The sequence below is a fragment of the Peromyscus californicus genome, unplaced genomic scaffold (assembly GCF_007827085.1).
Source record: "Peromyscus californicus insignis strain IS unplaced genomic scaffold, ASM782708v3 Scaffold_4__1_contigs__length_199733344, whole genome shotgun sequence".
Lineage (NCBI taxonomy): Eukaryota > Metazoa > Chordata > Mammalia > Rodentia > Cricetidae > Peromyscus > Peromyscus californicus.
In genome coordinates this window covers 4,490,143-4,503,762 of record NW_026294562.1, presented here as the reverse complement: position 1 = coordinate 4,503,762, position 13,620 = coordinate 4,490,143, and the positions used below count along the sequence as shown (strand labels likewise).

Below are 13,620 nucleotides of genomic sequence, written 5' to 3'. Positions count from 1 at the left end.
AGTATATTAACGGGTCTTCAAATGACAGTATATTTATCCACATATATTTATCTACATTATGACCCCCTCATTGGGTCCTCTTGACCCTAAGACTGTTGCTACAAACGCCCTATGAGGTGTTAAATGTCAAGAATGTTCTTCACTCTGGGGTTGCCCAAAGATTCCTCAAACATTTTCATTTTGCTATGGAAACTGCTCTAATTTGACATGTGGGAAAAGGCCTGGAAATCTTGGCTCAAGATGTGTGTGGAGACACGCCCTTAAAGAGCCTTAAAGAGATTAATTCCTCTGTTGAAAATGTTCTCCCCTCTCAGCCTCACCAGCATAAGCCTGCACCCCACCCTTACTACTGTGTTTCCAGAAGACAGTGAGCTAGAGCCAACCTGCCCCCCAAGGAGGGCATCATGGAGAAGAGCTCTGGTATTTTCTGGAAAGCTCACCAAAGGAACAAAACAAGAAGAAACTCCTCTCTGCCAGAATGCGCAGAATACTTCACTAGTTTCCCCACAAGCCTTCTAGAGAGTTCCATGGAGACATGTTCCAGTTTGTGTTGTTTTCAGTCATGTTAGGAAGAGGGTCTGCAAACCCCAGCTATCCTGACAGAAATATGCGCATTCCATCAGTCTGGCCTCATTATCATTCCTCCCGAAGACTTCATCAGGGATGAAGTTAAAAGAAAAAAAGGTTCTTTAGAAAACAAAAAGCTACTCTGTAGAGAGGGTGAGAACAATGTGCTACTTGGGTGGTTTGTGGGCAGGAGTTCCAATTAGGCCACAGTTTTACATTCTTAGAGCAAAAGTCTCCACAAACACCAGCTCTAGCGTTCTGGGAAGGTAGTCTGTTGCCTAAACACCCATGCTTCCTCTAAATTCCAAGCTCTGCCTGCCTGGTGGGTGGATGGACTTGGGGGTCATTAGCTATGTGTATAAACTGGAGCAGTATACCAGAGGCAGGGAAAACCACCCCAACAGTGGTGGGCAATCCCTCTGCTGCCCCCTTGACATCACACAGCTCATGCCAGCATGAGCCTGGCCTAAGGCTTTACACCTGATTGGCTGGCACCTTTCGGAGCTAGAGGCTGCTCTTCTAAACTTGGATTTTAGAGGTCAGCAAAACACACCAGAGCTGGGCAACAGGTCCAGAGTCTGGGGTAAAGTGGTAAATAATGGATGAAGCCAAGAGCATCGCCGTGGCTGCCGGATGAATCACTTCTCCCCACTGTACAACTCTTCCTCTGGACACCTTCCTAAGGCTGACTGCTAAGGTAAGGCTGGCAGAGTCCAACACAGCACTGAGAACAATTACATACATTTGCAGGGGGAGGGAGCCCTCCTAGCTGGCCAAGCAGCCTTTGACCTCGGGTTTTCCATAAGAAAAGAAAAGCCTATGAAAAGGACTTTCCCCCAAGCCCAGGAACTGGTGGCCACATGTGCCCATGACCTCCAGAGCACCCTGGCTCTGGCTGCTTCCTTACCCGCAGCTTCTCCTCTGTCTTGGTGGACTGCTTACAGTCGGGATGCCACACGGTAGAACCTGAAAGACACAATGAACCTCTGGGAATACAGGAAATGGAAAGAAGGCACAGTTCTGTGGAGCAGACCTTCCAGAGCAGCTCAGACCCCCTATCCCCAGAGGAGGATCCCACGCCTATGTGACCTATGACCCTGAAGTCAACTCTATTCTCTGGGTGAGTTCTGAACTTGTTCTACATAAGGCACAATGGAGGCCACAGAACCGGGCCTGAGAGCAGGTTAAGGGAAGAGATGTTTTGCTCTTAATGGGTTACTTTTCCTTTTTAAAAGATACAATTATTCTTTAAAAGTAACACATGAGGAGGGCAGTGGTGGTTCATGCCTTTAATGCCAGCACTCAGAAGGCAGAGGCATGTCAGTCTCTGAGTTTGAGGCCAGCCTGGTGTACAGAGAGAGTTCCAGGACAGTCAGAGCTACACAGAGAAATCCTGTCTCGAACCCCTACCCCTACCTCCCCCAAAAAGTAACACGTGAGTGCTTACTACTAGGTCCATTTATTTTCAGAATTTAAAACTATGCTTACATAATGTCAAAACATCCAAGTCACTTTATCAAGAGAAGTCAAACTAGATAGACTATGTCTAGGTGTAAAACCTGACTTTTTCATTTATCCACATCTATAGTTACCCACACTTAGATGACTTTTTCACTCATCCACATCTATAGTTACCCACACTTAGATGGGAAATCAACTGACAACGTTGTTGAAGCTAGTTTATAAATCTTTCAACTTTTTCATTAACTAAAACAAAACAAAACAAATAAACAAAACCCCCTTTGATTTAATTCATCAAGTCATTATCTGGGTGGCATTTCCTGCTCCTGCTCCATTATCTGGGTGGCATTTCCTGCTCCTGTTCCATTATCTGGGTGGCATTTCCTGCTCCTGCTCCATTATCTGGGTGGCATTTCCTGCTCCTGCTCCATTATCTGGGTGGCATTTCCTGCTCCTGCTCCATTATCTGGGTGGCATTTCCTGCTCCTGCTCCAGGATCCCCTGTTCTCAGACTACGAAGAACTTTCATGGGCGACATAGGTACCAAAGAATTAAAAAGCTTAAAGTCCTTATCTCCAAACTCCAGACCTGCCATGACTGTGTATGACTAGATATGCAATAGGTGTCATACACATGTATGACTGTGGGAGAGGATGGTATGTAAATTCTGTGTCCACACATGGATTTCTTCAGAGGTTTGGAGGGACTGAAGAACACAGCTTCGGAAAGACTCAAGCTAGTGAAATCACCGGATGGAAATTAGTGATTGTTACACCTCAGAGACTTGAAACCAACACCAGTCTTTGTGTAGACATAGACATCGGTCTCCCAAGCAGTAACCTGTGTGCACCATAAGCCACCGAATTAACTCGTGAATGATCTTTACTTCTATCTTAGTTAGGGTTTCTATTACTGTGAAGAGACACTATGTCCATGGTAACTCTTATAAAGGAAAACATTTAATTGAATGGCTTACAATTCAGAGGCTCAGTCCACTATCATCATGGTGGGACATGGTGGCGTGCAGGCAGACGTGGTGCTGGAGAGGCATCTGAGAGTTCTACCTCTTGCACAGGCAACAGGAAGTGATCTGTCTCAATGGGCGTGGCTTGAGCACATATGAGACTTCAAAGCCCACATCCACAATGACACACTTCCTCCAACAAAACCACACCCACTCCAACAAAGCCACACCTCCTAACAGTGTCACTCCCTTTGGGGGCCATTCCCTTCAAACCACCACAATGCTGAGCTAAAATACTATCAAAGACAAGGAAATATATTCTACTTCAGAATAATACTCCAATCTCTATTGAATAATCATGTCTACTTTGCATCACAGAAAAAGAAGAGGAGGAGGAGGAGGAGGAGAAAAAGAAAAAGATAAAAGGAGGTTGGAAACAAACAAAAAACAGACCAACACGCAGGTCCCTTCAGCATTGACACTGGCTCAAACTCTGACTACAAAGCACAGGAAATCTCTCAACGTCTCAGGAGAACCAAAGGGGGTCGGGCTCAGGCCAGGAGAAGCATTCTCTGGAAGGTTCTACTAAACAGGAGGCACCAGACAGAACACAGAGTCTGCACACAATGCCAGCATTGTCCTCCAAGGGTCACACACACTGGGAATGTGACCTGAGTCAGCATCAGATGCCGAGGAAATGAAGCTTATTCTCAAGGATGCATCAAGAGGGCAGGCATCAGGTAGCACAGCTCCACTCCAGAGGAGACTGAGAACCACCCCTGGGGTTCGGAATGCAGCTCATTTGGGAGGTGAACGTATTTGTGCGCAGTCTGAACCCTGTTTAGCATCTGGACCCTATGTGAACATCCAGTTCACACCACACACCTGTTTCTCCGCAGACACAGACTTGGGAGCATATAACCGCCGCACTAACCTAACATCTAAAACTAGGCCTGGGGATACACTGGGAACTAATCAGCTTTCTGCAAAAATGCAAAGTGACACCTGCCCATTGCCATTGCAGATGTATGACTAGTCCATGGGAAAATGTGGCCTATGAAGCCCCTAGAGATCACAAAGGTGGCACCTGTCACTTGCCACTTTCAACACTCAGTGGTGTGTTTCACCACAATTTTTCAGAGCAATCAGGCTAACCCTGAAAAGGCACTAAACTTGCCGTTTTTAGACTCGTGAGCATTTTTTAAGGAGAGAGTAGTCAAGCCTGTGTTTTAACGTTCGACACTCATGTCTAGAGACTTTGCTTTGTTGCACAAAAACAGAACTGTGAAAGCAAAGCAAACCATTCATTAAAATCACACATAGTGTTTTAAGTGTAAAGAAGAAGGAAGAAATGACATGCAGAGGCCACCAAGACCCATAATTACCAAGCCAAACAAGCAATCGTTCTTACAGCTTGAGCTAATTGTTCTGATAAATCTTTGTCTAATTAATGACTCTTCCAGCTAAAAATAGCAGAATGCTTACAGTTATGGTGTTGTTTGACTGGAAGAGAATCTGTGCCTATGGCTTCTCCAAGAGGCTTTGGAATTTTAGAAGGTATCAGAATCAACCATAGTTTCACACTGGAGACATTTATCAAAATAATAATAATAATAATAATAATAATAATAATTTTTACCTTTTTAGAGCTTTATTGAGGGGGGGACAGAGAAAGAAAGAGAGGACAGACAGAAGGAGAGAGAGCAGAAAGAGAAGGGGCTCAAAATTATTTTTAATTAAAAAACCGTTATGGGTCTTTGGGAATGAAGACTTCCTTGTTACCACAAGTATCTTACCCTTGCAGGGACTGTGGGTCCCCTTTCAGTCTCTATCTCCATATGAACTGTGTCCTCTTAGTGGGTGGAACAATGGCTGTGATGTCAGAGGCCAGCAGGCTTGGACCTCAAAAGGCCTCCCTCAAAGGGCAGTGAAAGGAGGAAAGACAGGGTGGCCATCGCAAACCAACACTTCCTGAAACTTCTAAAATACTTTCTCTCTCCTTTTGATCTTCTGTTTCCCTAAACATACTCCTGGGATGAGTTAGAGGAGCACCTGCTGGTCTTCACGGTCCCTCACATCCACAGGATCAGAAGTGAGTCTTTCCAGCAGTACCATGAGCTCATTCCCTAACAGGCTCTGGGGCTCACTGCCAGCATATCATTTGCTTGCTGATTAACACAAGCTGACAGGTAACTTCTGGTACACTCCTGCTGAGTAACCTCTCAGCTAATAAAATCCCTCCTTCTCTAAAACACAATCCAACAAACACAGAGAGATCATCTTTTCAGATGTGGCACACCCACTCTGCTCTCCAGTCCATCTTACCTTGAAGATACATTTCTTCCCCTTCTGTGAACATCTGGTTGCATCTGCTGCATCGTGCGCAGCTGGGGTGATAGTGTTTGTCACCTGCCTGCAAGAGAAAAACAGAAGATGTCACGCTCACCCCATTAAATGGCTCCTACACCCTTTTCTGGATTTGAGGGATTAGAAGAAAAGAGAAGATTTCAGGAAGAAAAAATAACTGTCAGGTTGGCCAAACTCCCCATCCCATCAGTCCTACATGGTAAAGCCGACCTCACTGGGCCTGGACAGGGCTCTCGGGGCATTCATTCCCAGAATGATGGTGGCCTTGTCTCTTGGGGTTTCTGGCTCCTAATCCCTCCTTGTCTAGGCTTTCTGGAAGGTTTGCCAGTCAGACAACTCAAACTGGGGAGATGTCTACTGTGTCTTCCCTAAACTCCGCCTTGCTAAAGAAGGGTAATATTAACCCACTAAAAAGAAGTGGCGGGGCTGAGGAAAATGCTCAGTTAGTAAACTGCCTGCCATACAAGCCTGAAGAACCAAGTCCAGTCCCAGTGAATCCAGGTAAAGAAGCCAAAGAGGTACCAGAGAGGTGGAGACACATGGATCCCTGAGCTCACAAGCCTGCCTAACCTACTTGGAGAGTTCAAGGCCAAGTGATAAAATCTGTCTCAAAAAGCCAGGTGGATGGAGCCTGAGGATAACCTCTAGCCTCCAGGTGCATACATACACATGTGCACACCCACATGTATGAACACACACCTATAGACACAAATAAAAATGACCCGATTTAGCGTATTTTTGCTTTCTTGGCTATGTTATCGGAAAATAATCGATTTTGTACCAAGGAAAGAAAAAAATCCTCTTAAAAGATATCATTTATTGCTTTTGTCTTAAAACTCAGATTCTCTTCTACGCTGTTTACATCCATGTTTGGACAAGGTCTTATTGTAAGAGTTCCCAGAGAAAACACTTTACTGGAGTGGTTCTACAGAATTCTGTAGCACTTTACATGCCTAAATATGACAGGTGTCATCACAGCAAGTGTCAGCTTCCCAAGGCAAAGTGTCATTGGACACAGGGACAGTTCTCTAGACAGGTGTCAGGTCACATTAGTGTCATGGTCCAAAAGCAAGCCTGACCGAAACAGGACCCTTCACTCATGGCTTAGCAAAGAATCTTCCTTCACCTCAGAATGATCAACTATGCTCTGCAACTAAGTCATTTTTATCAGCCAATTGTGAAAGCACTTCTTTTGAACTAACCATGGGCAGTGGCAGGGCTGAGAAAGAGAAGCGGCTGCTTCCTGCTCCTGACCCTGTGTGAAGCCTCAACAGGAAGTCAGGGGCTTGGCCTGATTCCTGTCTCACATCCTCTTGTGGAAACTACAGACGCCCTCATCAGCCGCATTGAGAGGGGTTGCAAGGCTACTCAAGACGCTTAACCAGAAAGAAATAGTAGAGGTATGTAAAATAGAAGCTGGGACATGACAGCTTTCAATGGCATCTGCCAGAAAAAAAATCTCAGAACTGGTGATCTTGTAGTCTACCAGCTATTTCTTATTAATTTAGAAACTTCACATTTTATGTGGGGGAGGATTGTGGGACAGGGTTGCAAGTGGCAAGAGAAGTTAAGAAGTATGAATATAAAGTGGCTTTGACCCTTAACATCCACAAAGTCAGGTGTGGGCAGAAGGAAGAAGTAAGCTTTCACTCAGTTTCCAAGCCAGGCTGCGATGTCAACGCAGAGGGTCAAGTTAGTTTGGATAATCTCTGGGTCCTCACGGAAGTGAAGGGTTAATAAGTCCTTGGCAGGAATCTGCTGTCAGCTGCGGTAAAATGCACAGCCCTCAGTGAACTACAGACACAAAGAATTTCTCCAGGTGGGTAAAGTTGTTTTGCCTTCGCTAGTGAAACGCTAGAAAATTCTAATTAGGCACAGGAATAAGACAAAGATACACGTTTACCAATACATCCTAAAGGTTTGCAGCCCAGGCCAATGTGAGAAGTCAAGAAAAATAAGTAAGTGTAAAAAGGTCACCAATAAAAGAATTAAGTAGAAACCCCCCCCCACACACACACACACACACAATTTCTTATTCATGGAAATGCCATGGAAAATGAGTCCCCATTTTAATAGTAACAAATAAACCATGCAAAACAAGATGTGTGTAAAGACAGGTACATAACTAAAGACCTTAACAGAAGTAACTCAAAATGTTACTAAATATTGTCAAAATGCTGATTTATCTAAATCAACCTGTTAATGCAATATATTCCCAATGAAAAGGCCCCACAGCCATTTCCTCTATCATCATTGGCAGAATGCTTCTACACATGCATATGAAAGGAAACACAAAAATACAAACTTATTTTCAAAAAGAGACCAGCAAAGAGAGGGGAGTTTTCCTTCTTGATTTAAAAGTTGTAAGGCTAAGATAACAGCCTGAACAGCATCATGGAACATCAGAGCACAGACAGTGGAAAAAGCTGTGTGTGCATACACACAAGAGAATTTACTTGATCATCAAAATAAATTCCAAATACATTAGAATAGTAGGTTTTTTCAATAAATGATGAGCACAATTGGTTGTCCATTTTTTAAAAAAATCTTGATTCCTTATACAACCAATTAAAATTTTTTATGGAGTTTATAAAGACCAAAATGGAAAAAAATAGAATTATTGGGACACACAGACTTTTAAAAAATTGTTTATTAAAAAATAAGCAGGGTCAAAAGACAAAATTTAGAAACAACAAAGGGAAATACTGATCTATGTACAAAAACACAGATCTCTAGACAGAAAGTTAAGAGAGATCACACAAAAAATTTGCCACATGTTTCTTGCAAAGGATTGGTAAGAATGTATAAGGAGTGCCAGTGAGAGACATAAATGCCAATACGGTAAAGGGCAATTGCCAAAGGAAATGTGAGTGGTTCACAAAAAATCAACAACAGGGCAGGAGGAGGAACGTGAGGAAGAGGAGGGAGGGAGGGAGAGAGGGAGGGAGAGCGGGCAAGTTAGTTAGCATGTTAGTAAGTTCGTTCAAGTTAGTCAGTTATTAAGTATAGTTAGTTAGTAAGCAAGTTAGTTAGTTAGTTAGTTAGTTGGTTCAACCCTCGCAGTGATAACCAGGAAAACATGGGTTTGACTTGTTTCGTCAACCTGGTAAGGAAGAAAAGAAAACCATCGTGTTGAAGTAGCTGGGGACGCTGTACACTGTGGTGACCAAAGAGGAGAGAAAGTGCATTGTCGAACTGTCGCAGAGACGGCGGAGGGTGTGCCAAGGCCACGCGGCAGGCTCCAGTCTGTAAGTCAAACCGTCACACTGAAAGGGAGAGACATCTTCCCCCACGTCCTTGTTCGCGAGGCCAAACACGGCAACAGATTCCTGTCAGTCACCACACAAAGAGCAGCCTAGGGTCCTGGAGACTTCCTCCATCTCGGAAACAGAGCAGGCCTGAGGGCTCGAGGACAAGAGCCCCTCCTCCGTGTGGGTGAGCCGCCGTGACTCCTGTTCCCTTTCTCGATACAGACACCCACGACAGTTCACAGGCAAGCCCCGTGTACCGGAAAAGAGTCAGAGTTGGACACACATGCAAACCGAGCGAAACTCAGATGTAGCTGAACCCCAAATCATTTAAATTGGAGTCATTTTTAGAAGGGAAAGTTTTTCAGATTATGAGCAATAGATACCAAATGGAGAGCAAGCATGGCTTATTCTAGAGAAGGCTGGCTTGTAAAGCACAGCTGGGGCTCTGTGGTGGCAGGTGGCAGTCTGAGTGGTGGTGTGCCTGGTACCAGGCTCCAGGCACACAGCTTGCTACTCTAGCTGTGTCTAAGTCTGAGAGACCAGACATGTCATTGCATGCCAGAGCTCTGGCAATTCCATTCTCCACTAAAAAAAAAAATAATAAAAAATAAAAAATAAAAAATAAATAAATAAATAAATAAATAAAAAATCGGAAAATCTGACAGACATGGAGGCTCACAACCTGTAATCCAAGCACTTCGGAGGGAAGGGAAGAGGGCTGCCAGTCACCCGAGGCCTACAGTGAGTCACAACCCTTACAACTGCACACCAGCCTTATAACTGCTTAAAATACACATTAAAACAGCACTCAGGGGCAGAGGCAGGCAGATCTCTGTGAGTTAGAAACAAGCCTGGTCTACACTGCAAATTTTAGGTCAACCAAGGCTTCATAGTGAGACCTTGCCTCAAAAACAAAACCAAGCAAACAAACAAATCAAACAACAATAACAACATTTTAAAGATTTTTAGAAATTTATATTAAAAGCTACACTCTAGCGAGCATTAGATGCCACAAGAAATGCAATTTGATTATTTAGCTGAATTTTTGAAGTGTCTTCCTACACATCCAAAATGCTAAACATATAAAACCAAATAAAAACCAAACAAGCCACCTGCCCTTAACAGTGCTGAGCACGTCGATGGTTATTATATCATTTGGCCAATCCCTAACTCAGAGCTAGAACTCTGAGGAAATGCTATCTATTGTAAGGTTTAATGCAAGATACCAAGTTTTTATTAGACCCATGGCTGTCTGGAAGAGAAGGAAGAAGTTTTCAATTCCTTATGGACATGGAGCAGCTCCAAGGCTTGGGAATCAGTTCTTGGTACCCACAGAGCCTCAATTCTGTTACTACCTACCTCCCTAAGCCCTGGGACACTTTCTGAAAAAGTGTCGAGTAGTGTCAACAACACAATTTCACCTCCCACTCAGATGTAAAATCCTGCTTGTGTGTGAAACCCCACATTACTATACACTCCTGAACAGGGTTGGGGAAAGCCACGTGGGTAGGGAGAGACATCCCTGGTGGAAGGAACAGAGCTTTGCCAGATACTCCCTCCTGGGGATTCTGAGGCCCTGACTAGCCCTGGGCTGACTGAACAGGCTACAGGCCAGAGGGAAAGAGAACCACAGTTATGGAGCCCTTCCTGGGCCCAGAACCTTCTAGATTCCAGGCTGCCAACTGTCCCTGTTAGCTTCTCTTTTTCCTCTTCCTGGAGTACACTACTCAGGCCCAACTCCTTGAGGTTGACCTTTGTCAATTTATCACGTATGTCCTACCTACTTTGAGAAGGACTTGCAGACGCTGTTGGAGTGAGGATCAGGGTGCTAAAACAATTGATCAAAGGGGCTCGCTGCGATCTGAGCACTTCAATAGATGTGGCCAAGAACAGGCCACTTCTTTAAGAAACAATCACACCCAAGATCGGTGGAGAGACCCAGGGCTTGACTATTCACAGGTGTTTGGGGCTGGCCTCCCATAATGCCCTGCTCTGTGTCAGGTACTGCTGTGTGATATTAGTTTAAGATGTGTTACATTTCTTTATGCTGTGGAATATTTGTTAAATGATGCAAAGATGTGCTGCATTCTTTTATGTTGCATTTGTGCATCTGTGAAGCTGTGTTACTGTGCCTGTCTAAAACACCTGATGGTCTAATAAAGATCTAAAATGTCAATAGCTAGGCAGAAGAGGGATAGGTGGGGCTGGCAGGCAGAGAGAATAAGTAGGAGGAGAAATCTAGGGAAGAGAGTGAGAAGCAAGAAAAGTAGGAGATGATGATGCCAGGGGCCAGCCACCCAGCCAGCTAAGGAGTAAGAAGGAAAGAAAGATATATAAAGAAAGGTAAAAAGCCCAGGGGCAAAATGTAAAGAGAAACAGGATAATTTAAATTAAAAAGCTGGCTAGAAACAAGCCAAGCTAAGGCCAAGCATTCAAAAGTAAGAATAAGCCTCTGTGTATTTATTTGGGAGCTGGGTGATGGGCCCCAAAGAGTAAAAAAAAAAAAAAAAACCCAACAACTACAAGGCACCACACAAGATCTTTTTGTAGCTTGTCTCACAGTACCCCAAGGAAGTAGGGCTGTGTAACAGACTCATCAGCAAGAAGGAGCTAAACTTGAAATGACCTATTTACTCAGTGCCAGAAGGCAGAGCTGGGCTTTAAACCCAGATCATCAAATTGGCTCCTAAAAGCACCAGGAGAATTCTCCTTCAGGGATCTTTAGTTGTGGGGGAGAGGAATATCCTGATGTCAGAACACGTTCACATTCTTCCATGGGCAGACTCCTGAGAAACACAGAGGGTCTGGTCCCCAATGATCATTTGTGAAATAGTTTCTGTAGGAGTTACAGGCAAGGTCAAAGGTGGTGGGGTCAAAGGTAGTAGGGTCAAAGGTGTTCAGTTTGTAAGATCGAAGTTGACTCAGAGATGGAACTTAAAGGCTCCAAAGGAATCAGACAGTTACTTTCCACTGCCCAAACCCTGGCAAACAGGGGTCTGGTTGATGGAGACTTCAGATCAAGGACATGGAGATCATCAGAAGTTGGTGTTGACCAGAAGCATACCAAATTCAAATCCACTGTGCATCATCAACAGTCAAGGACTTTTATTTTTATCTTTTTAAAACTTCTTTGTGTGTATTTGTGTCCATTTTCATGAGTGTGTGCACATGTTGTGTGGGTGGGTGTGCATGCACACCGGGGATTTTTCTCAGTTGTCCTCCACCTTACTGTCTGATACAGGACCTCTCACTGAACCTTGAGATCACTGATTTGGGCAGACTGGCCAGTCAGTAAATTCCAGGGACCCTCCTGCCCCAGCTTCCCAGTCCAGGGATTACAGGTGTATACCACCACACCCAGTTTTTATGTGGACTCTAGGATCCAAACTCAAGTCCATGTGGTTGCACGTCGGCCACTACCAATGGAGCTCTTTCCTTGGGAACCTTTTAGAGATGTGTCTAGTAGCCCTGGAATGGAGCTCAGAAATCAGCCCCCTTTAAAAAATATAAACACTAAAATTAGTCAGTGTAGGCCACCACTCACCAGGGGAACGAGGGTCAGGGTGGGATCAAGCTCCACACCTGACAGCAGCTGAGGAGAGCAGGGGAGGACTAGCAGGGAATGGGTGGGGAGGGAGAGCCCTGCTCAGCTCCCTCTGTCTGTGGGAGGACAGTGCTGGTGTTGACTCAGCTCCTTTCCCCCTGAGTTGGGAGAGGTGACTGGACAGGCCTGATCTCCAGGACGCACACTCATCTGTTCCTGGGAAGCCTCTTCCTGAAGCACCATTACGAACCGGCCGAATAATGAGGGTGTGCCTCGGCCCCATGTTTGTATGCTGGCACAGGTGAATGAATCGGTCCACCCAGGCAGCTTCCACCAAGCCCAGAAAGTACTACAAGTCTGTGCAAATCCAGCCTCAGTGGGTGAGAACGCCCCAGAATCTGCCCCAGACATCACCACCATGTCACAAGGAGGACAGCAATTTGCTTTCAAAAACAAGGAGACACAAAAATAGCTCTTGTTTGCTTCAGCTGCCTGCTTAAAACCAGAGAGGGGGCAGACAGCTCCCTCCTCAAGCACTTGGGTACATCTCGCAGAAATGCACATCGTATTTTGCAGACTGGACTGTTACTGCTTTTCCTGTCTCCTTCCAAATGATTAAAAGCTGTAAAGCTATCTCTGTCACTTAGTGGTGCTAAACAAATACTACCTGTAAATACATGCATCCCCAAAGGACATAACCAGTCTCCATGTTTTATTTTTATGTTGGCTCCTTGAGACAGGTTCTCATGTAGCCCAGGCTGGCTCAAACTCCAGGTGACTTTGAACTCCTGAGCCTTTCACTGCTACCTCCCCAGCTCTGGGATTCCAGTTCAGAGCTACAGTTCAGTGAATTCTCCATCAAAGTTTCGGCAGGATTATATGTGGAAATAGAGGGGCTGCTAAAACATCATGGCAATGTCAAGGGCCCAACCAGGAAACATTTTAGCAAAGATTAGGACCGAGACATTTAAACTACTTGGTTTTAAAACTTCCTATGACATGCCACACAATCCACAGAGCGGTGTCTTTTGTAGAGCGACGGAACAGAAGAGGGAGCCTAACAATATAACCACACATTTATGACCAGCTGATCTTCGTAATTGGTGGAAGAGGGAAGACCTCTGTAACAAGTAATTCTGGGAAAGCTGGATAGCCACAGCCAATGAGAGTGCTGCTAAATACGTGTGAAAATTAACTAACTCACTGTGGCCTGTGGACACACACAAAAGCCAAGTCTGACATTTCTTATAAGGATATGGGGGGGGGGGGATCCTATGATCATGTTTTGGGCAAAGATTTCTTAACTATTATACCAAGGGCATGATCTATAAAGGAATCGATTTGATGGTCATCATTAAATTCCCTCTCCCTTGAAAAGAAAGATCTGCCAGAGACAAAGAGAAACATTTACAAACCATACGTCCGAGAAGTGATGTGCATCCAGAGCATATGCGTAAGTCTGACAA

The 13,620-nt window shown here is 44.7% G+C and overlaps 1 protein-coding gene across 9 annotated transcripts in view; it reads right to left on the bottom strand.

Annotated features, from left to right (window-relative positions):
- Ablim1 (actin binding LIM protein 1) overlaps nucleotides 1-13,620 on the bottom strand; it is a 301,455-nt gene that overhangs the window by 46,490 nt on the left and 241,345 nt on the right. For all 9 annotated transcript variants that reach the window (XM_052763481.1, XM_052763488.1, XM_052763483.1 and 6 more), the window contains exons 7-8: nucleotides 5,318-5,405; nucleotides 1,475-1,533 (exon numbers count right to left, since the gene is read on the bottom strand). In XM_052763481.1, the coding sequence (XP_052619441.1) occupies nucleotides 1,475-1,533; nucleotides 5,318-5,405 (147 nt within the window). The remainder of the gene's footprint in view (nucleotides 1-1,474; nucleotides 1,534-5,317; nucleotides 5,406-13,620) is intronic.